The 26170-nt window shown below is 42.4% G+C and overlaps 3 protein-coding genes across 3 annotated transcripts; 1 reads left to right on the forward strand and 2 right to left on the reverse strand.

Annotated features, from left to right (window-relative positions):
* Nucleotides 1-2543: 2543 nt before the first annotated feature.
* On the reverse strand, nucleotides 2544-9911 carry anxa11b (annexin A11b). Its single transcript, XM_037463066.2, has 15 exons — nucleotides 9766-9911; nucleotides 7307-7697; nucleotides 7137-7174; nucleotides 6836-6979; nucleotides 6631-6718; nucleotides 6402-6496; nucleotides 6210-6323; nucleotides 5928-6018; nucleotides 5666-5745; nucleotides 5488-5544; nucleotides 5305-5398; nucleotides 5094-5189; nucleotides 4165-4223; nucleotides 3915-4037; nucleotides 2544-3822 (listed from the first exon to the last, which is right to left on the reverse strand). Exons 2-15 carry the CDS (start codon nucleotides 7686-7688, stop codon nucleotides 3763-3765), a joined length of 1521 nt encoding a protein of 506 aa, XP_037318963.2. The 5' UTR covers nucleotides 7689-7697; nucleotides 9766-9911; the 3' UTR covers nucleotides 2544-3762.
* A 595-nt stretch (nucleotides 9912-10506) lies between these two features.
* Nucleotides 10507-22060, forward strand: LOC119212551 (zinc finger CCHC domain-containing protein 24-like). The gene is made up of 4 exons (XM_037463067.2): nucleotides 10507-11101; nucleotides 12065-12265; nucleotides 20448-20612; nucleotides 21014-22060. The coding sequence occupies exons 1-4, from the start codon at nucleotides 10889-10891 to the stop codon at nucleotides 21125-21127; spliced, it is 693 nt and encodes a 230-aa protein (XP_037318964.1). The 5' UTR covers nucleotides 10507-10888; the 3' UTR covers nucleotides 21128-22060.
* Nucleotides 22052-25712, reverse strand: LOC119212552 (peptidyl-prolyl cis-trans isomerase A-like). Its single transcript, XM_037463069.2, has 6 exons — nucleotides 25435-25712; nucleotides 25148-25178; nucleotides 24487-24575; nucleotides 24287-24383; nucleotides 23310-23385; nucleotides 22052-22949 (listed from the first exon to the last, which is right to left on the reverse strand). The coding sequence occupies exons 1-6, from the start codon at nucleotides 25585-25587 to the stop codon at nucleotides 22814-22816; spliced, it is 582 nt and encodes a 193-aa protein (XP_037318966.2). The 5' UTR covers nucleotides 25588-25712; the 3' UTR covers nucleotides 22052-22813.
* Nucleotides 25713-26170: the final 458 nt, after the last annotated feature.

Raw genomic sequence — 26170 nt, forward strand, 5'->3', positions numbered from 1 at the left:
TATTGCTATCGAAAACTGCTTATTTTTATTTTCCACCATAAACCGAGGGCCATCTAGTCCTCTATCGAAGAAGAGGTAAACATCAAAATCCACGACACTATATTTTACTTTAACAGTTTACACTGATATAGATTATTGCATATAAGATAGAAATATGTTTGATTTGGGGAGGGCTGTGAAAGTAGTATTTATTACATTTACAATCAGCCCCATCTAGTTGCACCATTAAAGCGATGCACATATTAAGGCATGACTAATTATAGTCCAATAATATAATGTTTGTGTTTTTTTCTTAAGCCTATTTTACTTTTGTTAATGTAAGTTATATTTAATATAAATACTTATTAGTTGTAGTAAAGTAACATATCTGAATACTTCTTACTTGGATTTTATTTTCAGAAACAATTGTGAGCCAGTGCTCAGGAACTTGGACAGTAAAGAAAACTATAGTATAATGCAGTTGCATACATATTAAAGCATTACAAATTGTGCATTAATTGATTTGGTCTTTGCTAATCGGTTCATAGACATAGAATATATATTATTTAACTGTAAGATAAAATCTGAGCGAGTTTTAACTTCATGATTTCATCTATTCTCAAAGTAGATTATACACCTTCAGATCATACAGTTGGCTATTCCTCATCTGGATTGTCCTGACACATCTGCCCATGCAACTCTGTGAACTTTCTTCTGCTCCATCAGATCTCTGAGGATGCTGATGTGACATAAATGGAATGATACATCAAATCTTTATGTGTTGGAATAGCATCAGCTGAATGTGGATCCTTTTGTATTATAACAGGGCTTCTGTTTATTGCCTTTAGGAGGATTGGGACTCTCATCTGGAGCCAGCTTTAAAGCTTAATGCCGTGCACCCTGTGCCTAAACATTTCCCCACTGAAGTTTAGAACAGCTTTAACAATGAAAGTGGTTACGTAACAACTCAGCTAATTTCTGTGCTCCTGCAGGGAAAATCCATCAGTCACTCACAAAGGAAACTAGTTGGAATGTTCATGAATTATATAAATTCATCAAAGCGTCACACTGCATTGAAACAAGGTTATTTTACACCCATAAAGACTCAACCACATTAAGTGAACACATTAAGACATGTATTGAATCATTTCAAAAGTGAAAGTTTGCTCTTTGTATTCACACAAGAGGAAGAGGTTGGACGAGTTTCATTCTCTTATTTAGGGAAATATCAGTGGATGAAGCAAGTTGTGCAGGCTGGATAGCGATATCTGCTGCCACATCTCATTATGTGTTGTCCATCTAATCCCTGGTTTTGTAATTTGCTTAAAATGCGCTCATGAAGTTTAAAGCAGGATTATGTCCCCAGCGACAAAATGTCTCCTAACCGTACATTCCTCATTGGATGGCTGGAGAATTTCTACTACAAATGTATAATTTGATCAATGTTTGCTTTTACCGATTGCCACGAGTGATGGGGATTTGAATTAAACTAAAACAGGAATTAATCACTATGGATTTATGAAATTGTCAAAATGTTTCATTTAAGTATTATTACATTTTTGTGAATAGTTTTCTTCAAAAAACAACAATTGTCATTTTATTTCATTATCTTAAAATGGGTCACTCAAAATCAAGGGGAAATAAAGGGGGGGTATGAAAGAAAGTACGAGGGCTAATTTAAACGCTGACCTTCAAATCTCCCATGAACCACCAAATACCAGTGACGCAAACAGATGCTGTCGATTGGCACCATTCCCGTGGGCACGGGTCTGACGTCTCCAATAAGACATTGCATCCCTCGCATGTGTGCGTGTATCGAAGTGTGATCCTGTCCCAGAGAGCGTGCAGCAAGTCCACACGTAAATAATTAAAGCACATTTCTTTCTCTAAATCAGGATCAGGGAAGTGTTCTGTTTTGTCTCCGAATGTAAAAGCAAACCAAGTAGGAGGCCCCACTGATTTCCTTTTGACCTACATATCTGAGCAGGTATCCCGGCAATCAGTCTGGGCTTGTGAGAACATACACAAATACCAACATCAAATATTCATCCCTCTTTGTCCCCCGGCTGCTGGGGACTTTTTATTTTGAGCGTGCATGAAAAGCATCAAAGTGAGAAAGGTGTAGGAGTGCTGGTCGGTGAGGACATTTGTCTCCCCATCACAGCCCTTCTGAGGCTGCACTTAAAAGGCCAGTGAGCACAACAGAAAGACTTTAGACATCCGCGTCTCCAATATGGACACTATTTATAGCCTTGAGAAAAGCTCTCCCCCGCCAGATCACTTGAGCTACGGAGCAAACCTTGATATGGTTTCTCCCTCTCGCGTTTAACAGCAAAAGCAGAGACTTCACTTACTCAAGCCACATTACTCGCACATTTTAGCCAAACGTGCAGCTCGTATTGCTCCGAGGACGGGCTGGGAGTGGGTCTCACTCGTTTTAATAGCGACCAAGGTGGTGAAAAGGAGGCTCTCTTTGAAATGCAAATTTGTCATTGTGTGCTAGCTCAGCGCAGAAAATCCAGTCAATATTTTCATGCAAAACAGCATTTTACAAAGACAATCCAGATGTGCCAAAATGTTTCTTTTAATGTAATGTTAGTGAGACTGGGACTGTCACGTGGCAAAATATTGCCACCAACAAGGCATCAGTTGAAATATAACCATTGTTTCATCAGAGCATGGTTGCAAAGGAGACATGGTGCAATAGATATTCAGTTCAAAACTCAATATTTTCAGGCAGCATACATTATGAATGACACTTCAGGTGAATGAAGAGCCCTCTACTGGCAGCAAAACATACAAACCAGTAAAAGACACTCAGTAGAAGAAAAAAAAGTGAACCAAAAATAGCGTACACAACGTACGGATTACATTTTGGCAATTCTGCCTGTGTCATTATAGATTATTTGCAAGATAAACCACAGTGACACATTCATTACTTCTAAACATTGTACATGGCAACCCTGACAAAAAGGCACAACATTATCTTATGGCTTTGGCTTTTCAGGATTCAGAAAGAAAACCATGTCTGTAAATAGCAAACAATGATTGGAAAGGTTTACATTTCAAGAGCATCACCGAAGAGCTGTGCGAAGCTGATTAAGTTAGAAAGCTAAATTGCATAGACCATCAAGCAGGAGAAAGATTCTGGTTAGTTAACGTTGACACATAAAAGAGATACCTTTTTCAAGATGGTGTTATTTTTTACTATCAAACATGGCCTGGAGGTACATTTTGAACATCCATTCTGTTTGAGATCAAGTCATATTTCGCTAAAACGTGCATAACAGTGTCACGTAACTTTGTGTTTAGTAACCTGAGCAGTTGAAATGCTTGGCGGTGAGATAAAATGACCCTAGTAACACACGCATTGTCATTTTTTTAATATATCCTAATATATGTACTTTGAATATTAGATGAATGAATTTTACTGAAACTATCATTTTTCCAAATAAGGACTTCTATAACATTTTAAACTCTCTTCTATAATATAGTTAGTATAGTCAAGATCTTAATCAAAGGTGAGATTTAAAGCTATCTATGGCATCTTTAAAAAAAGGAATCTTTATATGAATATATATATATGTACTATTTGGCAATCACTTACTACAATACAGCAGCAAAAAGAAAGATACAACCACAATCATATTGAAAAGATTACAAAAGAAATAATAAAGGATTGAAGATTAACCCTAAACTATATAGAGGTGATATATGGTCTCATCATATGCTTTCAGTGTGGACGTGTAGTTTGTCCGCATGCAGGGTTTATTTTCCTTTATTTTAGTCGCTACCGCCACACAGCTTCAGCAGCAGCTTCTTGTAATCCCCGGAGGTATCACCCTGAAAAACAAACGCAAAACGCGGTTTTAAAAATATGGAAAAACCTGTGAATGTCCGCAAATGGGGAGGGGGTGGGGGGTTGTGGGACTTACTGAGAGGTCATTGTACAGTGACTTTCCGTAGGTCTTCACATAGGCCTGTCTGATGTCCAGCATATCCACCTCAGAGCGGGTCACCATGATTCGGATGAGAGTTGTGTCCTTGGTCCCGGCTCCCTGATGACACAACGCAACCCTTCATTGACTGCTGCAATGACATCGTTGTTTCCTCCGACTCACCACAACAGTGTCAGTGAAGGAAACACTTTTTTTGCACTCATCGGAATGCAATGGGATGATTTACCTTCATGGCCTTGTTGAGTCTTTCTGCAAAGTAGGCAGGAGTGTTCTTGATGCATTTCACTAGAAGAAAAGAATTAGATGTACACAGATGAGTCTCATATTAATCTGCAAGACAATTGTTACATACTTGTTTTTCGTAGGGGTCACGATAAAAACAGGTGTTCAATCAAAAGACAAGAGTCAAAAAGTGATTTCTTGAAGTGTACAACTTTAGAGACCGAAGCCGACTCACTGCAGCAATAAACTACAAAAGAGAGAGAAAGACTGTAGTTGCCTCTGCCAAAAAGGTTTTGCCCTCAGCCCCATTGTGTGTTTGTTAGCAGCATTATCGCTAAAACTTTTTCCATAATTTCTACCAATTTTTTTTTTTGTAAACCCCGTTTTTAAACCCCTCCAACGACATATGTCATCTAATCTTTTCTACATTTAGGACGTAAAAATTTAATGGTCTTTTTAAAAGATATTCCAGACTGGGTGCCACATTTTTTGGTTACCATTGGAAAAAACTCCAATGCATTGCACAACTGCAACCAAACAATCTGTCGTTCAAATTTCACATCTGCACAAACATTACTCAGAAATGGCTTGGACTCTGTAGTTTTCATTTGGATTTTAAACAATTTAGCAAAACGTAATAAAATGCATGTCTATCAACAACTGTTTTCTAAAGCAGCCGTGGTGACCCATATTCCCCACTTGGCATGGCAAGTAACATGGCACATTCAAACTATGCTTTTAAATATGATCAAGTATTAAAAAACAAAATTTAGGTTTAAACGGCAACTGGTTTGCATCAGCAGGTTTCCTTTAGTGCGTCCAGGGAAACCCGTCTAAACAACAACCTCAACGAATGGCTTCAATATATACTTAAAGCTTCAACATGTTTTAGTCGAGGTCTGGAAAAAGGGGCCAAAAAAAAAAAAAACATACCCACGGCAACCATGCCAGACTCCAAATTGCCAGACATTTCCCTGCACACGCTCTTCTCAATGTCTTTGCCACACATCTGCTGGTACTCCTGGAAGACTAATAAAAAACAAAGATCACAGGAGAGACTTTGTCATAAGATTTAGAAATGTGTGGAACAACAGAAGCCATTGGTGAGAGGGGAAACAAGGCGGTGGGGGTTGGGCTTACACACCTGCTCGAAGGTGAGGCTTGCTGCGAGCGCACAGGATGGCATTAAACTGAGACTCATCAGTTCCAACTTTATTTTCCCCGGCAGCATACAGTTTCTGTCGCCCACGCACACAAAAACACCCATATTATAAACGGAATAGGGTTAAACTCGCTAATTACCTCTCACACAACAACAAACCAGTACCTGAGCGTCCTGTTTGGCCATGGCGACGTCGACAGTCTCCCTTTCGTCACGATTTCCCTAGAAAGAGAAAGGTGTGTTAGGTTCATAAATAGATTCATGGGCGCAGTCAAAACTGGAAAGTTCACCGAGGCGTAAATCTGTTTTGACAGACTCGAGGTGTAAAACGTGCAGCAGCTACCTGACACAGAGAGACGAGGAGTCTGCGGAAGTGGCCAGAAGTGTCGCTGGTGATGGCGTCCTCAAGGGTCTTCCCGTACTCTGGAAGGAAGGAAGGGGCGGATATTTTTTCATTTCTTTTTACATACATTTACATGATATTTGCATTCTGTTTGGACCCTTTTTTGTCAATCCATTTACATAAAAAGGATAGCTGCACCAGCTCCAATCACATTTCTAAAAAAGGTATTAATAAAAATATAACCCTCAAGATCAGAACTCACCAGCTTTGTAGATTCTGGTAATTTCAAGAATCTCTGCATTGGAGCGTGACGAAAGAATCTCTATCAGACAGGCTTCATCAGTTCCTGCGCCCTGCAAAAACACAGAAAAGATGCAGAAACAATGGTGAACATTCAGAGGTCACCAGCTATAAAACATTTCTGAACTTGCATTAAGGCGTTGCTTGTGTTCTTATTTTACAATTACATGGTGAGGAATATGCGGTTTGGACTACAAAACCTAAATTGACGCAATCTGCTTAGACAACAACTCAAACTCCTAACCTTTATAGCCTCTCTGAGTTCAGACGCATCAAAGTGTGAAGGGCTCTTAATCATAGCCAGAACCAGTTTCTCAAAGTTTCCAGTGATCTCCGACTTCAGATCCTTTGCTAGATCCTAAGAGGAGAGACATTTGACATTTTTACTGTAAAAACAAAAAAGAAACTATTTGTCCAAGAGAAGTTACCACAGTACCTTTCCATAAGTTGTTTTATAGGCTGACACCATTGGGACCCTCTGCTTGTTGGTACGGCTGCCCAGAAGTTCCACAATGGCATTTTCATCAGTGCCTGTTTAAAGGAGCGTATAGGATCAATTAATGATGTGTAACAAAAAGGGACGGCGCAAATGCAACGCTCGTCAATGGTGAGTGAGAACACTTCAGATGGACTTCAGCACATTCAAATGGGCTGCGTTTACTGACCAAAACCCTTCATGGCTTTGCGAAGAACCTCGACATCCCTCAGCGGATCTGCCCCTGGAAAGTCTTTAATGGAACCTCTGTACCCTTTCTGTGAAAAATGAATGAATAAATAAACACATTGCTAGATATGAAGCTGCACAATCACTGAATGTGTACTGGTAACTAGTTTGATAGAAGTCCAAGAATGAAGATGAATGAGTCTCACAGAAATGGCTGGTGCCTGAGGGTTGGATGGAACTCCACCTCCATATCCGGGCATTGAGGGGGTATTTCCGGGGGCCGCGGGGTAGTTTGGCATGGGCTGGCCTGGAGCGGGGCCCGCTGGGTATCCCTGTGGAGCCCCTCCTGGCTGCAAACAGGGGACAGGTGTAAGTACTAAGTCCATATTGACATATAGATCACATAGTGTTTCGGCAGGAGATAAACAAAAGGTTCAGCTGTAGTCGGCCTATATGTCATTAGTGATGGGGCAATGGTGTTGTAGACGTAGATAAGAACGTATGTACCGCTCCGTAGCCACCTGGCGCTGCACCCCAGCCTCCACCTGAAAAGAAAATATTGACATAAATGGGCTATGTCCAATGGGCTATGACGGATAGCTCCATTCATTTAAAAAAATAAAAAAATGGGGACAAGTCTGATCCTTGTATCTGCACAATACAAAAAATGATCTCACCTCCGGGGGGCATGGACGGATAGCCCCCTGCTCCCGCCTGAGGAGGGAAGCCTCCAGCTGGGGCAGGGTATCCTCCGGGCTGGGAGGGGTAGCCCCCTGCTGCCGGAGGGTAACCGCCCGCCGCGGGTGGGTAACCGCCTGGCTGCCCGGGGTATCCGCCTGGCTGCCCGGGGTATCCGCCTGGCTGCCCGGGGTATCCGCCTGGCTGCCCGGGGTAGCCGCCTGGCTGCCCGGGGTAGCCGCCTGCCTGTGGTGGGTAGCCGCCTGCCTGTGGTGGGTAGCCGCCTGCCTGTGGAGGGTAGCCGCCTGCTTGGGGCGGATATCCCCCTTGTTGAGGCGGGTAGCCCCCTCCCTGTTGTGGAGGGTATCCTGGATAGCTCATCTTCAGAAGCTAGGGGTGACAGGAAGTTGTTGATTGGTACTTTGATGTACAAGACTCAAAAATCAAATGGCTATTTTTGACCACAAGACCTGTTCAAGGAACCATTTAAAAAATAAGATTTTTTAAATTCTAAATTTAGTTTGAAAAATACATCTTAACGTTGTCAGTCTCCAAAGGGTTTTTACGTGTAATACTCCATTTAGTTTGTCACCAAATTATTTGATTCAAAAAGGTCAAACCTCAATACGCTGACCTGGGAACAATGCAATACAAGCAAAAAAACACCCATCCATTATGAGTATACCATAGAAGAAGTTCTCTAAACTCCCCCCACTACTCAACAACAAGTTAATGAAAGAGCAGCAACTTCCGCATTGTGGTTGCTTGCCTTTCTCAACAAAAATGAAGTAATTAATAAGCAAAAGCAAAGACTGAAGATTAAAACCCTGTTGTTGGAATTACATAACTGTTTAGGTGCCTGTGTCTCATCCCTTAGCCAAGACAAATACTAATTACACTTGCAGGTCCGAGCAATGACACCGTTAATAGACTTTAAATGCACACAAGAAACTAGGTAAGTTTATTGTGTTTCCTTTGTGGCTTAACAAGCTTTTTAAGAGTTCCACAATCATCCATGTTTTATTAATGTACATCACTAATTAAGCTTCTTTCCGGGAGTTTTTTGTGCTTTCTCGCCTAGCAGGTCTCCGTGGATCATAGTTTCGTGCGGACCCCGGTTCTGACTCCTGGCTCATGGCTCTGCTGACACCTGCTGCTGCCATCATCATTACTTTAAATATGATTCATATTACTGTCATCATAAACCAACATCTTTCTGCTCTCCCTCCCCACAGAAGCCTCTGTGGATGGTGGTTCTATCTGATGGAGGTTGTCCCTGCAGTGGTCCTGCCGTACACTTGTTCCGCTACTTGCAATTACTTGTATCATTTCAGTTAGAGAAATTGAATGTATTGTACATCTTTTACATTGTTGATTCTGTACACATGACATCCATTGCAGTCTGTCCATCCCGGGAGAGGGATCCCTCCTCTGACGTTCTCCCCAAGGTTTCTTCCCTTTTTTCCCCCATTGAAGGGTTTTTTCATATTTTGGGGAGTTTTTCCTGTGCCGATGTGAGGGTTTCGGGACAGAGGATGTTGCATGTGTACAGACTGTAAAGCCCTCTGAGGCAAATTTGTAATTTGCGATTTTGGGCTATACAAAATAAAATGAATTGAATTGAATTGAAGAGTTATTTAAAGAAGGGCAAAGATACCCGGATGTAAAAACCGGACATACCTAAAGCCACGGTTAATGTTTAGATTGAGTTATTCTGAATGCAATGATGCACGATGGAATACTTTAGGCGGACATATAAACTGTATTTTAGAGACTTCAGCGGGACTTCAATCAATGGGGCGCGTAGGGCGTGTGATGGTTGACCGGCTCCGCTTCCCATTCGGACCCTCGTTCACTGGGCGCACTGGGAGAGGCCTTTGAGTACTGTGGTAAATACAAGTACTTCCATCCCACCACATCATAAAAAATCACGATTTCCTTTACTTCCCTGACGCAAATGATTCGCCAATACGTTGCTGCCATTTTTATACTAAACCCATGTATTAAGCACAAGTAGGTGGAAATTTGAGGCCAGTACTACCCTTATTAGCATAGCAATGCTAAATGTGAGGGGCCAGCCCTGATGATGCGTTAAGGTTCAACCACCCGAATAACTGACGTAAGATCACGGTTTTTCGCAGTTAAGCATCCAATGTTGAAAAAAATAACCCGGTAGGGACACGTCACGAATTAAAGACACAGTTTCAAAAGTATCAGGGATCCATTTTTAAATACTTTTGAGATAATAAAAGAACCACGTTTGTTGCTGTTGAGCAACGTTCGTCCGTTTAACCGGGCGGGGCTGATCCCTCACATTCCGCAATAAGCTCACAAACCCCGCTGCATTCATTGTCATACACGTCAACGCTTCGTTGTCGCTTGAAACGCAACACGAGGCAAATATTTAGCGGCTCCCCGAACAGTCCAGAAAATAAGATTTTGGTAAGATTTTACTTACTTTAAGTACTACGTAGTTCAGGACCAGGAAGAGACGAACGGGGAGCAGCGGGGAGAAGCGAAGAGTGTGGCCTCGGAGGTGGGCGGGTCCTCGGTGTTGTTTCCGCCTCGCGCTACTGACCTTTATCCCGTCATTGTCACAACCTGACATTGACTCATCGGTCCTGTGAAAAGAAGACACTGCGATGCTTGTCGATAACTGGTTAAATATTTTCCCCTGGTGATTTTAGATACATAGTTTCTAATTTAGTTAACCAAGATATTTGTGTAGCTCGTTTTTTTTAAATAGTCCCCTTGTCTAAAGGCATTCAAATATGTTTATTTTTTAATGGGATAATATGCAGTTGTTCCTGACATTTGAATAACCCTTAACAGTGTCAACAACATTATACACACTAGATGGCAGCATTCTCCTCGCGGTGAGGACGAGCTTGTCAGAGTGCAGCAAACCAGAGTGGTTTATTGTCATTGCGCCTCAGCATGACGATGGGAGTGATTCTCCTATGTTTCAATTAAATCTGTTTCTATTGATTCGTTATAAGGAAAACGTTCCTTCATACACATATCAATACAAAATACAACCTTCACGGCCTTAAAAACATTATATAATCGATCCTTCTTTGATTGTCATCACAATTAGCCATCAGTAAACAGAGAAGTTTTAGTTATAAAAAAACTTCCGTGCTCCGTTAAATGCAATACAAATAAATCATTACGGTCTACGTTTCCATCTGCGATAGCTCTTGTAGTTTCAGACTGTACAGTGAGCGCCCCTCTCCGTGACTCTGGTAGGAAAAGTCCTGCAGACGGATGCGCACTCGTGTCGGACCTCCTATTTGCTGTGACGCTGCTCCCCAGAGTCGTGTCTGGAGCGCTGCTGCTCACTTCCCAGCCGGCATTCAAGCGTTCGCGGTCCCTGCTTCAACTGCGCCCTCCACCTCACCCCCCGTGACTGTTGTCCGGTTAACCGGGGTCCTCCAGGGCTCCCCGGGTGACCACGAAGATCGCACCCATCCAGCCGATGCAAGAGGGGGATGACTGAAAGAAGTTGTGCCATCCAGAATATCCGGCGGTTTTTACGTCGCTGATTCCAAGAGGCGCAGACCTTCCAAAAAAAACCCAATATGATGTCTGCTATAGAGAATGGTGGCCCCGTGTACCCACCTGCACAGCTGCTCAACTGGGTCTACATGTCTCTGCAGGACACTCAGAGAGACACTTTGGATGCGTTCAAATCCGAGTCGGACACTTCACACCTGGACACGAACTTCTCCAAGCGCAGCGCAGCGGACCTGAGCGCCAACTATCTCAACAACTTCTTCCATCTGAGGAGTGAGGTAGAGTTTATGTTATGTTAATCCAGCTGTCCTACCGTGTGCAATTCAATACAAACAATACAAACTTAAGGCCTTCACCTACCATTTATCTATTTTCTAATGCTGCATGTCAAAAATATCTCCCCCTTTTAAGGTTAATAAAAAACACACATATTTCACTCAGGTTATTTGTGTTGCCCAAACAGCAAACCTCACCTGCATGCCTTTGCTTGGTCTTACTGTGGTAAGTGGGTAGTGCATGAATATGGGTTTTGTACCCTGGTATAGTGCCTGACTGTGTTCAGTCTGTTCTGGTGTCAGTGTGCAGCTGGAGGGGGAATCGCGGGTTGAGAAAGACCTCTCACAAGGTTTTAAAAATGTTACAGTTCACCCTGGACGGCCTCTGCTTGGTCAGAGGAGTATGCTGGGTTCCGTGCTATTTTAATACTGGCCCATTTAGGAAATGTAAGGATAACACACACACACAGAAACTGGCATACGGATATTAGAATTTGCCCAACTTTTACTGAGAAATTCACTAGTGAAACAATTGAAATAGCATACTGTCGCCCCGTCCATGCCACGGCAACGTTGGCAACTGTAACGTGCATGTGAATCTGATCACGATTGTCCGTCTGTAATGCCTTCAGAGTAAACAGCCCGTGTGTGCAGACTGTTCTTTTTCAGGTTTGCCCCTGCGGTGCCACAGCACCCGTCTCCTCCAGAGGCACAATGATGCTGATTGTGTCCGGCCAATGGAACAAGTTAGAAGAACGCACAACAATGTTGTTTTGTTCGTGACGAGGAACCGGACACTGTTGGCCCACAGTTTAAACGCAGTGGAGGCAGCACATCTGCAGAGTTGAAATAATGTCGGCTACTGTCGTAGTCACAAGCGGGGGAATCAATCGGGGGAGATGGACTGACATGCTGCCTAAAAGGCTCGTTTATTTTGGTCACAACAAAAATGTTTTTCTCTGACAGGCCTTCAACAAGAATTTCTTCAAGAGCTCCTCGTCCTACGGGTCCCTCAACAATATCGTGGAAGGCCTGAGCTCTCTGGCGGACCACTTCTCAGACCTCTCCCTGTCCCCTGAGACTCGAAAATCCAGCAAAAGGCCGCCCCCCAACTACCTGTGCCACCTTTGCTTCAACAAAGGCCACTACATCAAAGATTGCCCTCAGGTGAGCCCATCAGTGACGCCTCGCATCAGTCAAGTGCACAAACTGCTGTGCAGCGTGTAGGCCGTTTGAGCAGACTCAGAGGCCTCAAAGCGCATATGAGGTGATAGATCTTCATGGGAATTTGAAGACACATTTGATCTGCTTCTAATTTCAAACCCACAGCCTCCTTATAGACTATTCACTGCTTTATAAGAACACATTCTGGTATTAAAAGTATGGATTCCAAGTTAGAGTAAGATGTTTGCTTTGTTTTTTCAGTGAAATAGCTTGCTTACCACATATTAGACTTAGATGTACCACTGCAGGTTGGTAATGCGCAACAGATGCCAGATTGCATCTGTGAGCCAACCTTAACGAAAGATGATAGGTCTCCCTGTGGAACAAGGCACGACCTCTTCTCCAAACAGGAGAGAAATATTACCACTGCTTCATGTGCAGCTGCGAAGCCCCATTGATCACGCTCAGAGGGAAATGTCTGCCATTTGTTAGGTGGAAATAATAAAATGAAATTAATCACATGACTGATGGACAGGATGTGTTCAAGGAGCGGGGTAACAAAAAAGTAGATATTCAAAGAGCTGGTAATATATAAAATATTGTTGGTGATATCAGTTACTGGATCAGAACGTCAAATAAATTCACCACACACACGACTTTTGAAAACATACTTATTTGCTTTCTTTCCTAGAGTTAAATGAGAAAATGGATACCACTCTCGTGCCTGAGACAGCAGCCTATAAGCGTAGCTTAGCATTAAAAGACTGAAAACAGTTGCTGTGGCTCTGTTCAAAGAGGTTTAGCACTCCACTTTATTTACCTTAGAGATAGAGCTAAGCTAAGCTACTTAGCTTCTAAAAAGGATGAGTGGGAAGTCCATCAGTTTTCTCACATCTGCCTTCCGAGCATCGTCTCCGAGAGCTTGTCTCCTCCATCGCTGTTGCACTTCAGCAATGAGAGAAGAGGAATGCGAGGAATGTGGAGAAAATAATTTGCTGTGGGCTTATAGCTCTTAGTATTCTCACATCTGTGCACACCTACACTAACACAACAGAAAGTGTGTGTAATTGTTGGTTGGTCACTTCCAGAAAAAGAATGTTCCAAAGAAGATCTCAAACACTTTAACGGACAGCAACAACAACAACACACTGACACTTCATTTGTAGCACATGTCAGTACTTAAGTGTAGGTCCTTGCAACACCAATTTTGCGCCCACGGTGTTTTTCGTTCAAACGACGACCCAAGCGTTGCAAAATCCCTTGTGTAAAAGCTCCTTTTTATGAAGTGGTATAAAACATCTCATTAGCAGCGGTGAGTCTGTTTCAGGCCTCCATAGCTGACTGGTTTTCACTGGCGCTGCAGTGGACAGGAATCAAAGAATGTCACGGCTCAGCAAGATGACAGAAGAAGCACACAGGAAGTGGGTGTGAGGGGGGCCTTTAACAGTCTCTCTCTGGGTGGAATGGGGCCCATGTCAAGTCTAAGAGTCTGCCTCTTTGATAATAAAACACATGGCACCTCGGTGGAAACCTTAAGTGATGAAGAGTAATGCAATGTGCCAGTTCAGGCGGAACCCTTGAGTTTGAGTTGCAGCCATACTGAAAGGTATTAGAAAGTGGCAGCCATGCTGCGCTCGGCATGAAGGTGGCAAACATCCTGTTGACGGCGTGGTGGAGAGTTGGGTTACACGATTTACCGGAGGGTAAAGACGTCAAAGGCTGACTCGAGGATATTTACGATTCTTCTTCGCAGCCACGCCCCTTAAAATGTGCAAAAATCTGGAAACCATTTCTGCCGGCTGGCTCTCTGCCGCTCTCGCTCTGCTTTAAAAAGATGATGTCAGATTTTTATCATGTGTTGCTAATATTTCAGACCCGCGGTGATGATTACAGTGCAGTTGTCATGACAAACGGCCCCTTTCATTTGAATGCTCTTCTGAAGCCTAATTAATGAACAGCTTTTTGTTCTTTTTGGCTGGAATCTGAGGCGTTCTTAGCTCCAGGATTGTATTCTTTTGGGACACTCTTGATGTCTTACTATCCAACAGGCAATTCATTTAGTGTCTGCGTCTGAAAATGATCCGTAATCTGTATCAATTTTGATTACAAAACCGTTTCTATTTTCCACCGAATGACAGGCAAGTTTGACACCTTTCACCCCTTGACCCGAGGGTCCCACCGTTTTATTGACCCCGCGGCAATTAAGCAGCCGAACCCGGTTACTGTAAAGCGAATACACTGGTGACAGTGTGCGGAGGGCACACGGGTGCATGGTGGGAAGAGCCTGGGCTAAATAAGGAGAGCATTGTTTCTCCAGAGGAGCTGTGGAACCAGAGGTCAGGAAGTCAGGCTGTATTGTTCACTCAGCCCTGCTGGGCTGCAGTCATCTCCGTCTCACTCCGTCTCTGTCTGTGCAGAGGAGCGCCTGTCCGTCGCTCGTTTAAAGGGCCAGAGAGCAGCTGCCCCGACATGTCTCCGCGTCCAGAATGTGTTTTTGGAAACAGGGGGTAGCACAGGAAGAGGGCGTGTGTGTATGTCTTCAGTTGAAGTTTGATCAGGTTTGAATTGAAGGAAAACGTCGGGCCTTGAGGATTGCTTTGGAGGGAGGAACTTTTGTCGGTTGCAAGGCGTGGAGACAGATGATTCATGACCTGTTTGGTACTTAAAGAGTGAAACAGATGAACGTCTCGAAGATGATTTATTGTTTCTACTACTTCTTTTGTACAAACATGATACAAAGTGAGTCTGGCTAACTGTTCCCCTTGTTTCCAGTCTTTGTGTTAAGCTAAGCAGGCTGGTTGTTCTATACGGCACTAGTATAAAACCCTTAATTTACTCTGGCCAATTATTTAAAACACTTAAAACGCACTAAATGTTAAACAACTTTCACATTACAATATATTCCACAGTGCTTTATTCATCTTTTTTGAAATGTTAAACCTTTACTTAACAACATTTAGGCTAACATCTTATCCAACAACACACCACAACAGTAAATACTGGCAGTCTTTAAAGGAAGAACATTTTGGGAGATACAGATATTCACATTCTTGCAAAGAGTTGGGTGAGAAAATGTATAACGATCTCATATTATTCCGTTATATAAGAAGAAACAGCCAGGAGTTAGCTAGCTTAGCTTAGCCTGGAGACTGGAAACAGTCTGCCACTAACACCCGGTATATTGTTTGTTTAATCCTTTCTACAAGTTGAGAGCATCGTTTCTGCTGATATTCGATGTTCAAGTACTGATAACGACATTAGTTTCATTTTTTGGGGGACTGGACATCACAGGTGGAGGGAAACGGGTGATTCTCAAGCAACGCTGACTAATTACAGCTGCTTTGGTCCTTTTGTTTTCACTGGTGATAAACCTCTTATCTGTTCTCGGTGTGCTGTCGGTTGCCTTTGGCCCAGCTCATCTGCTGAGGAGGATGAGCAAGATAGAGGAAACCGTGGTATGTGGGGTAGATAGACTCCCGCTGATAAAAAGTCTCTGTCCTCTGCTCAAAGCTAACGAACATAGCGGAGAAGAATGCTGTGGAAGTCAGTTTGTATGTGGTTACATGCTTTCAAGACAAATCCCATCTGTCATTATGAGAAAATATGGGTGAAATGGTCTCTCTCACTCTGTGGCTCCAAATATACAGTGTCATACCTTAAGGTATACATTATTTGTACTTTAAAATAATGAAATGTGCTCTTGAAATGTAACTTTGTAAACAGCAGTTTTGAGAACAATCTGACCTGGACCATTAAGTAGCTTTTAAACTTGTTCCGAGCCAAAAGTCAGTGTTGAGTTATTTGTCCTTTCCTAGAACCAAACAGGCTGTATTGTCGCTTCTGTTTAGTCTACATCAGGATGAGTTAAGTTTGGTATGACTCAATAAACGCTTCTCTTGCATTACACTACAACTTTAAACGGTGACAACAGAGTTGTACGCTCTTGCGTTCTTGTGCACCAATTCCTGAACATGGCGATGGAATCAAACTAATAGTTGACTGGTCAGCCTGACCTGGGCATCCCTTCCGCACGACAGTAAGAACATTTGGCCTTGAGTGTCGCTCAGCTCTGTTTTGAACTGGAATTGGGAATACGTTGCTGTCGTATTTCCACCACCTGGCTCTGCCACTCAGCCTTTGTGAAACGGAACACCAGCTTCCAGCTGTGCGACTGCAGCTCGGTCAGACCCTGGACCGGGCGGAGTGCGTTTGGGTCCATAATCCTCCTGTGAAAGCAACACCGTGCGTGAAATAGATGCTGAGAAGAGAAATCCCTGGGAGTCTGCGTGTGAGGAGATCTCTCCGCAGGCCGCGAACAATGGGATTGATGCGAGATTGAAAATCTGGAGAGCCAAGTCGTAAAACAAAAATCCATTTGCTGTTTGGCCTCCAGTTTTTTTAATCTAATTATTTGTGGTTTGGAGGGCGGGAGAGGATTTAGATGTGCAAGATTTGCAGAAAGGCCGCGTGAAGAGATTACAGCTTCCAGTAAAGTTAACTGTCATGATAATCTGATATGTCAGTGATAGTGATACTTACCGATACCGATAAAGACACAGGCTTGGATTGCCTCTGTTGCTATTTGCTTTGTTACAACTGTGAAAGAAACTTGTTGCATCATGAAAAAGACCCTTTGAAAAGAGTTTCTTGACAATCTAGAATTTCTTGGATGGAGGACAATAACTATTATTCAAGCTAAGTCTTCAAATAGCTGGTTTTGTCCCACCATCACTCTTATTTGATCTATTTATTGGTTTTACAGCAGTGTAAAACAGAAAAAAAGTAAATCCCACCATTGGAAAAGCAGGCATTTCTGCCTCTTAACAAACAGAAGTTTAAATGTGTGTTGTTATCATTAACACAAGCAATCCCCTAGCCTCTCTTTGGGTGCAATATTAATTATCCTCCATAAAACTAAACAGCTATTCTGACGCTCTGGTGATCAAGTGTTCAATGTGTTGCTTTCAACCCACTTAGAGATAATTCATTTCACAAATTAATGAAAAGCATCACTTAAGTCAACACAGGGGTCTTTTAAAACATACGCATTGCTGTGGACTTCGTTCCAGGCAAGTAATGTGTTGTTTTTCTTTGCTAACAGCTGGGCTTCTCCCTGACGCTGTGGGGGTCTGATACAAATGAAACCAGCGAGGGAGAGAGAGCCTCTGCGGGTTTGTTAGTGCGGAGTAATTGACCACATGGTATCCAACGGGCCTGGTGCTGCCGTGTTCTCCAGGATGAGCGTCTCATGGGGCAATGAAAGTGGGGGAGAGAGAGAGAGAGAGAGAGAGAGAGAGAAAGGACGAAGAGGTGGGTTGGTGTGGGGGGGGGGGGTTGGTAGTCCATTGTTTATCCTGATGGTTTCCAGATGATGGCAGGGGGAGGCAGCCAACCTCCTGGGCCTCTCTCACCAGGCTGCTTATCTGCCACAGCCTCATACTCTGGCTTTACGTCTCTCTCTGCACTCGGGGGCCGTTTACAGTTACACAACGGGAGTTATGACTCTTGGATGGGAGGTTTTGTGCTGCACATAATAAATTAATTCAACATTTTTTTTCCTTAAACACCAAGGTTTCTCACAGAGTTTGAGGTTGCAAATATTTTCCATTAAAACTGTCTAAGAATGAAAACATGTATTTTTAGCTTTAAAAGATTTAACGCTTTAACAAAACGTTAGTCCAAAAGCAACCCCAGACCGAGCCTAGAACAATAGGCCATTTGGGTTGCAGCCACGGCAGCAGCTTGGCTTCGGGGGTGGGACCGCTTTGGTCCAGACTGAAATATCTCAACGTTTACTTTTCGCCTAGTTTTTTTTCTGCCCACTTTGTATTTCTCATCATACATGATGGTTTGTAATAACTTTGTTCGCCCCTTATGTAGCTATACGTTAGCCTCGGTAGCTCTTTGTGTTTAGTGCTAATTAGTAAATATCAAATATTAGCACCGCTGTTCACTCTTTTCCATTTTTAGCTGTGGGCCTGATGCACCTTTTTCAGTGAAATTGTTTTGATGGCATCAAATCATATTGCTGTTTTACCAAAAAAGCAACAATTGTTGTTTGGCCTCCCGAAGCTGTAATATTGAACCATTCTGATTGCTTCACTTCATTTTCCATGCTTTTACTTTACTGTGTTTTTTTTCCATTTGAGACACACAGTGTCTTGGTTTGAATAATATTTATTTAATGAATTTAAATACCTTAATGTTTCTTCCAGGCACACAATAAAACATAGTTTATTAATAAAACATAGTTTCTTGTGTGCTAGGTGTGTTAAATCTGTAGATCTGTAGATTTGTGGATTTTTTTCTGCTTTCCCTGCTTGCCGTGTCACATGTGTGACTTTCATGTACCGGTGGCGAGTGTCACATGTTTTGATGGGACCAGTGGAAACTACAGACTGCGCCATGCCCTTTGCTGCACTGTGGGGGCGCCGGACTTTAGGTAGACTTTGTTTTGCTTGTTCTGCAGAATGAAAGCTGTTTCCTCCCTCAGGAAGATGATGCTCTGCTCTCCCCTGTTGGGAAAGAGGGCTATCATCAAACGGGACACCCCCGACCCCCTCCCCCCCTTCCCCACAGTGCCTCGTGGTGGCTAGATGATGCAAACACATGCCGCGCACAACTGCTTCACCGTGGCCTTCGCAGTCAAGACCCTCGACTGTTGGAGCCGTAGCACATTTGGTAAAACACACGTAGTACTCGGATGGACACAAAGATCTGTAAGAAGTATTGAGGCCGACACGTGTACCTGCTGTGACATCCAAACAAGATATGGCGTGAACCCCCCTGGTGGTGCAGATTCAGACCTTCATTTCGACTTGCCCTACTTCTCAGCCCGGGGCGCTTTTAATCTAAACCAGTCGTGTCGAGATGACTTCGTCCTGATGGGTTTAGGATTTTGTCATGTTATACAAGTGCAGAGTTCATCTGGGTTTTATTTCCTCTCTGCTAAGATCTTTATGTCCTGATTGGTGAGCTGGAGCCAGCTGGGAGGGATGACAGAGTGCCGGAGGTATTTGTCCTATAGCAGGCAGGGCTCTCCCATTGGTCCCCCCACAGGCCGGGGCCTCCTTTATGGTCCCTCGAGAACACAGCTGGAAGGGGGAAGTTCATTTCTAATGGGAAAGCTGAGACTCCCTCTATTCTGTCCAACAAATACCTTCACAGGGATTCAGACCATAAATATGGGAGTAAACAACCGTTTCCCGGGTAAAGAGTGTTGGATGTAATGTCTAACTGAGCAGAACAAGAGTTTCTGTGGTTTCATACACTTTATTTTAGAGGACGTACTGTGATGTCACACAATGCTGTGGACCGCTGCATTGAGTTGGGCATCTTGGTTGTTAGCTGTTGCCATCTCGGCTTTTGACAAAACCAAAAGTGCCAAAAGGCCGCTAAAAGGTTGCACAACGGCAAAGGTTAAAGTTGTAAGACAAGATGTTCCAGAATGGGAAAAGTTGTGTAAACCACAGCACAGAGGGAAACCTGCTTTAGCCTCTATTTTACCTTGAGTGAGACCATCATTTACAAACAAAATACGATGCCATTGAAGACAAGTTTAAGTGAGTTATTCGGACTAATATCGACTATTCGATATCGAGTGTGTGATATATAATATGTGATATTCTTACCATAACTTTATCCAATCCTTTAAACTGACCAATCCGACATGTACTGACCGATTACATCACTTAAACAGGATTTCCTAAATTAGACTTTTTTTAAGCATATACAGTATATATATTCCAACTCTGAAAATAGTTTTTCTTCTTTGTCTTCTAAATGTCTTCACCAGTCCTCTATAGATAGTCTAGATAAGACGGTCCACTTGTAATACACCGCATGGCTCACTTTGAATTAATTAAGCTACAAAGCAAATGGGCTCTTTAACTTATTGTGACAGACACCGTAAATAATCATCTCATTCCTCAGACAAAACTATGTGAGGAACTCGGCTCATCACTTCCCGCTCCAAAGCCGCGGAGCTTTTAATTGGCTGCTGTCCAAAAACCCACCAATATGTCGGTCAGTCTCACGCGGTTAACCGTTGAGAGGCAAGAGGCAAAATAAAGCGATTGAGGTTTACATGTTGACAAATGTCTAGTTTTAAGCTGCCGTCGGCGTCAAGTGAGTTAACACAAAGTCAGTAATGCGAGGATGTGGTCTGCTGTGTGATTCTGTTCAGGCTCGGCCCAAAGGCGAAGGCCTGACCCCGTACCAGGGAAAGAAGAGGTGCTTCGGTGAATACAAATGTCCTAAATGCAAGAGGAAGTGGATGAGCGGGAACTCCTGGGCCAACATGGGACAAGAATGTATCAAGTGCCACATCAACGTTTACCCTCACAAGCAGGTAAAACTACATCCGACCTACACACACGTCAGCAAACTAAGGGATGGCTGCTTGGTTGGGGAGGGGCCCCCGAAGATGGAGTCTCACTCCGGGCGACTCCTAATGGGCCCTGCTTCTCTGTTTCAGTGGATTTATTCTCAGGGAAAAAACTGCCTCGCTGCACTCAAATGCAGAAAACCAGTTTGTGGCTAAAAGGTTTATCATTCGAAAATCTGCATTTCATTATTCATTTCAGTGTACAATCTAAGTCTTAATGTTATGAACCCTGTTTTATAGAATTATCCCCACTGTCAAGAACACATGTCCCAAATATATAAATAAATAAATCTTTTCGACTTTAGAGGTTTTCACTGACTGCTCTAACTGTGAGAAGTGATTCCTTCTCTTTTTTTGTCTCCCAGCGACCTCTGGAGAAACCGGACGGGTTGGATGTATCGGACCAGAGCAAGGAGCATCCACAACACCTGTGTGAAAAGTGCAAAGACCTCGGCTACTACTGCCGCCGCGTGCAATAAAAGCACTCCTCTCGCCTTACGTACCCCTTTCCAAGATTTATAAAAAACAGGAGGAGTATTTTATCTACAGACAATACATCGATTTACTTTATTGGACTTAATGCATCGAACGGTTTCATTTTCACGAGCCTCTCTTTGACACTGTGATTCTATAGAGTACAAGAGGATCATCTTACTTTATATTTGCTGGGTTCTTGTAATTTACTCAGTTATCATTACGTGAATATTCAGTTGAAGTCTTACCTATGAATCTTACCAACTGTGAAATTAAAAAAAAAAGTTTATTCACTCATGTCTAACATGTTGGAACAAAAGAGTCCAGATGAAGAAGATTCTCTTTTACATGTTTGTATATTCCAGAAATAACTTAAATGTAATGATGTTTCTGTATAAATATGCAACAAGTCTTTACTAAGTAGGATATTCAGTATTAGTTTGTATCTGCATTATTATTATCTGTATTATCAGTACTGGAGGGTACATCATTTTTGAATATATTGTTAAGTCATTACAGTTTTGTTGATTATTACACGTTGTGAAAGAATATATTATCCAACTAACATTTCTTTCTAAGTATTTGCCTGTAGGAAGTGTGTCATTCCAACTATTAAAGCAATGCAATATTATAAAAACAGTTAGATTTCTTTAAAAATTCTAGCAGTAAGAAAGTCCCACCAAAGTGCTTTTTGGGGATCAGAAGTCGCAATATGTCTTATACGTCAAATGAGACTGAAAGGAGTGCACATCTGGACAAACCAAAGATGAAGGATTGAAGTAGAAAGTTGTGTTTCAATGAAATTGTGACGATAAATGAATATGAAACCGAAATATTGTTTCTATAACTGTCTAAGACATGGGACACGCCATTTATTGTGCCTTATTGAAATTTTTCCTTAAAATGTTTTTTTGTATTAAAATGTATTTAAACTTGGATTTATGTGGTTTCTTTATGAGCATTGCTTTATAATAAATCCATGTGTCAGTGTGGATTAGAGTAGATCCGATAGCAAAGGCCACACAAACCTGTATAGCGGACAACCGATAACATCAAACTGTCTTCAACATTAACTCTTCCAGATGTTACACACTTTTATTTCCACCACAACATTGGACCGAATCTGCATCTCTCTTAATATTTTCTTGCATCTGGTGAGATTTATTTAGGGTCAAGTAAAATCAGATATGGCCTCATCACCCACTATATAGCAAAGTAACAAGCAGGAACCAAATGCTCCCCGGCAAAATAAAACATGATCTCGGACATTATACACCTTAGGTTTCCTGGAAAGATGTCAGCAGAATAAATACTTAGAATAAGACTATTAGTCAATTGAGGCTGATGAGGAAAACACGAGGCGGGAAGAGCGACACTAATCTCACTCACCTGGTAAAACAACCCCGACCCCTTTGGCGTCCACGGTGATGTAGTAAAACTGCAGATGGCAGGAACAACCCCACAATTTATGAAAAACTTACTTTATTTTTTTTGTCTCTACCAAGCCCATTTCACAGCATGATCAGGAATTAACAATCTCCTCAATCCCAATAGAACCTGTTATTTTGTATTCAAAAACACACTTTCACATTTTAGTCCATGTCACAGTTGAGTGCGTTTAGCGCTGCTACCTGAAGAAAGACCAACTCAGAGATGAAGTGTCGGCATCTGCTGCCAGCAAGGAGAGGCGACTACTCGAGCTCCCCACAATCGGCGATAGTGATCTTCTTGGAGGTTCGCCCGGATCGAGACCCGAAAGACTCCACTTGCTTGATCACGTCCTGCCCGTCCTTCACGCTGCCAAAGACAACATGCTTGCCGTCCAGCCTAAAGGAAGAGAGCGAGAGGTTTATTATCACGGCTCTGGACTGGGAGACGACCCACGACGCACCCAGCAGGGCTGGACTCTCAGCTTTCCGTTGGGTGACGCCACTATTTCGGCAAGGGTTCTGCTATTTTAGATCGTCATTTACAAAGAATTCACAAGAAGAAAGGATTAAAAAAAATAAGAAATAAAACGATTGAAACCTATTTGTTTAAATAAACAAACATTACTAAAAAGCTGCATAAACAAAAGCCTCCCAAGTATGGAGGAATTTCAAGATTAAAGTTAAACACACACAAGTGAAGAGTTATTTGTTGAAACTGACAATGTGTAAACACAACGTAGTGTTTGGAAGCACGTACCATTCGGTCTTACTGGTGCAGATGAAGAACTGGGATCCGTTGGTGTTGGGTCCAGCGTTGGCCATCGACAAGATGCCTATAATGCAGAAATTAAAAAGGTGTTACTTTAAAACTTGTCACGTGTTTGGTAAAAAAGTCAAAAAACAAAACTGCCTTTTAGCTACAAGGAAACCAATTTAAAGATGTACTGAATCACTTTAAGAAACTCAACCAATCAGTAAGGATCATGGGTCCCTGGCATGCATATGCAAATTCACGTATACATACAGTTCAACATGTCACACTGGGAAAATAACTGGGGAGAATAAAATGATGGAGGATGACTGACATTTTAGTAAAAGCCTTTGTTACAGTTATTAGTGTGCTTTTCCTCCTTCCAGAAATCAAAATGTCTGTTGCAAAATGGTATATTGAGAGAAACATTTCTTCTGATCATCTCAAACTTCACTAGGTTAATTATGAAAGGGGCTCAAACACTATTTATACAACTCTGCCCCCTGGTGGGGAAGATGGGTAAGACAAACCATGTGCCAAAGTAAAACACTAGGCATCACTTTTATTTACTTTGGATGATATTTGGAAATGCCCTCCTGCAAAGGCATAGCAGGGCTCTCATGAATACTTAATCTGTTCCTGTTCTTTGTTTTTTGCTCATTACAACAATGAATCTTGTATCAGCCTGGTTTACAATATTAAGAAAAACTGCTAATCTGTCAGACTCTTATTGCATCTTGATTGATTTGCACTACACACGTTATTAAACTCTGTAGTTTTTAAGTGGAATGTCCCAATGCTGCATTATGTGCAGCCCTGTCTGTCCTGCTTCTTGCCTCAAAGATTGCCTCAAAAAATTGTGTTGAACTTAGATAGCTTTAATATAAACTGACTTGCCCTGAAAGAATGAAAGTAAACAGGGATTTAACACTTCTAAATTCAATGAGGTTCTCAGTATTGTTCCAAAGCAGCGGGATGATTACCAGGTCCAGTGTGCTGCAGCTTGAAGTTCTCATCGGGAAACTTCCATCCATAGATAGACTTGCCTCCAGTTCCATTGTGGTTCGTGAAATCACCACCCTGAAAGAAAAAAAATTAATAAAAATGAATATAAACCTCTGTCGCTGCACTTCAACAGCTGTAACGCTAGACGACAAGGAGGACACACAGAAGGAAAGCCTACCTGGCACATGAACTGAGGGATCACCCTGTGGAACGTGGATCCCTTGTAACCGAAGCCGTGCTCCCCTGTGCACAGCGCTCTGAAGTTCTCTGCCACAAAGATCTATGTCAGATCCCCCCTCAAGCCAAGTCCGACTCAGTATTGATTCTTACTTGAGTAAAAGCATCATCGGTCTCATATATATATATATATATATATATATATATATATATATATAAAGGGAATGTGCTTAATGTGCAATGTTATGATCAAGGAGTGTTATTTGTACTTATATATGATGTTATTGAATCAACATTAATGCTGCATACATAACATTTCATGTCATTTAGCTGACGCTTTTATCCAAAGTGACTTACAATAAGTGCATTACAACCATAGAGATACGAACTCAGAAGAACAAGAAACAAGAAAGTGCAATTTCATCAAATAAGCCGATATACAACTTGTTATAGATAAGAGCAATTATGCGTACAATTTACTGCTGACCTTGGTGAAGGTGGCCCTACTTCGTGTATTGTTGGCTAGTTTAAACAAACACAAAACATCACTCAAATGTCTCTTTTAAGACATTTTAGGTGAATTTTTGAATAGCATGATCGGTTTAAACACTAAAGCCACACAACATTTAACTCTCAGGAGGGGTGGAGGTGCAAGTACTCACCTGCGGTTTTTGGCACTATGTCGGCGTTTAGCTGCAAAAAAAGAAAGAAGAAAACTAGTTACTCAGCTTCGTGTTAACGATGCCACGGGGCGAAAAGCCCGCTCCTGTTGCAACGTGCGCTGAACTGACAGGAAACACCTGGCGTATGGACACGGTACCTGCCGTGAGGACACGGTGCCTGCCGTGAGGACACGGTACCTGCCGTGAGGACACGGTGCATTGAAGGTGCATTGAAACAGGAGCGCCATACACTCGACCACTTTGCCGTTACCGACACACTATCTCACCTCAAAGGTCACCCTCCCGAGCGGCTGGTTGTCCGCAGCAATGTCAAAGTAAACCGTCGGGTTCTTGTTGGCGGCTGCGGGGCCGCTGCTGTACATGCGCGCGGCGGTGAACGCCAAAGAACATAACTTTATCCGGTTCGGTATAATTAACATTTTTTTTTAAACAAAGGTAATGCGATTCAGTGGTGCACTCGGTTCGTCGATGAGACTGTCACGCGTAACGTTACGAGAGGAGGAAGTTTTTCTTACATCACCGGAAGTACATCTTCTTCCCTAAACGATTGAAACGTCGCGAGATTACACCTGCTCGCGTGTGACCAGTGGCAACCCGTTTTTGATTTGTAGAAATAACATCAACATTTAAGTAGTAATAGAGAGAAAAATATACACAAATATATACCCCTTTAGGAATGTATTTATTAATTTACAAAACAAGACTCTTGCGGAATTTAATCACAAAATATATCATGATTTTATGGGTGTAAATGGAGCTTTTTTGCTTAAAATTGCAGACCTTTAGGTTTCAAACCAATGGACTGAACTTTCTAACTGTGTATTAATTAGTGAAAATGTGTCACTACCTTGAGCAGCTACAACAGTAAGCTGCTTCTCAGACATCAATGCATCATCATTAAAAACATAAATGATAACAATATAGGTCAATATTGTTAGCCGTTGCGAAACAGTTGTTTCTGTTATTCTGTGATGTTAATGAATGTGGGCACCTATTAATTCC

This window comes from Pungitius pungitius, chromosome 21, assembly GCF_949316345.1.
Source record: "Pungitius pungitius chromosome 21, fPunPun2.1, whole genome shotgun sequence".
Taxonomy (NCBI): Eukaryota; Metazoa; Chordata; class Actinopteri; order Perciformes; family Gasterosteidae; genus Pungitius; species Pungitius pungitius.

Excerpts from the sequence above, each read along its gene's own strand:
- anxa11b (XM_037463066.2), bottom strand. The coding sequence starts at position 7,688 with ATGAGCTATCCAGGATACCCTCCACAACAGGGAGGGGGCTACCCGCCT. Across the intron at positions 6,497-6,630 it reads CAAAGCCATGAAGGGTTTTG|GCACTGATGAAAATGCCATT; the intron begins GTCAGTAAACGC and ends TCCTTTAAACAG. Across the intron at positions 6,019-6,209 it reads AACTCAGAGAGGCTATAAAG|GGCGCAGGAACTGATGAAGC; the intron begins GTTAGGAGTTTG and ends GTGTTTTTGCAG.
- LOC119212551 (XM_037463067.2), top strand. The coding sequence starts at position 10,889 with ATGATGTCTGCTATAGAGAATGGTGGCCCCGTGTACCCACCTGCACAG. Across the intron at positions 11,102-12,064 it reads TCTTCCATCTGAGGAGTGAG|GCCTTCAACAAGAATTTCTT; the intron begins GTAGAGTTTATG and ends TTTCTCTGACAG. Across the intron at positions 20,613-21,013 it reads ACGTTTACCCTCACAAGCAG|CGACCTCTGGAGAAACCGGA; the intron begins GTAAAACTACAT and ends TTTGTCTCCCAG.
- LOC119212552 (XM_037463069.2), bottom strand. The coding sequence starts at position 25,587 with ATGTTAATTATACCGAACCGGATAAAGTTATGTTCTTTGGCGTTCACC. Across the intron at positions 25,179-25,434 it reads TCGGGAGGGTGACCTTTGAG|CTAAACGCCGACATAGTGCC; the intron begins GTGAGATAGTGT and ends CTTTTTTTGCAG. Across the intron at positions 23,386-24,286 it reads GCTGCAGCACACTGGACCTG|GCATCTTGTCGATGGCCAAC; the intron begins GTAATCATCCCG and ends TCTGCATTATAG.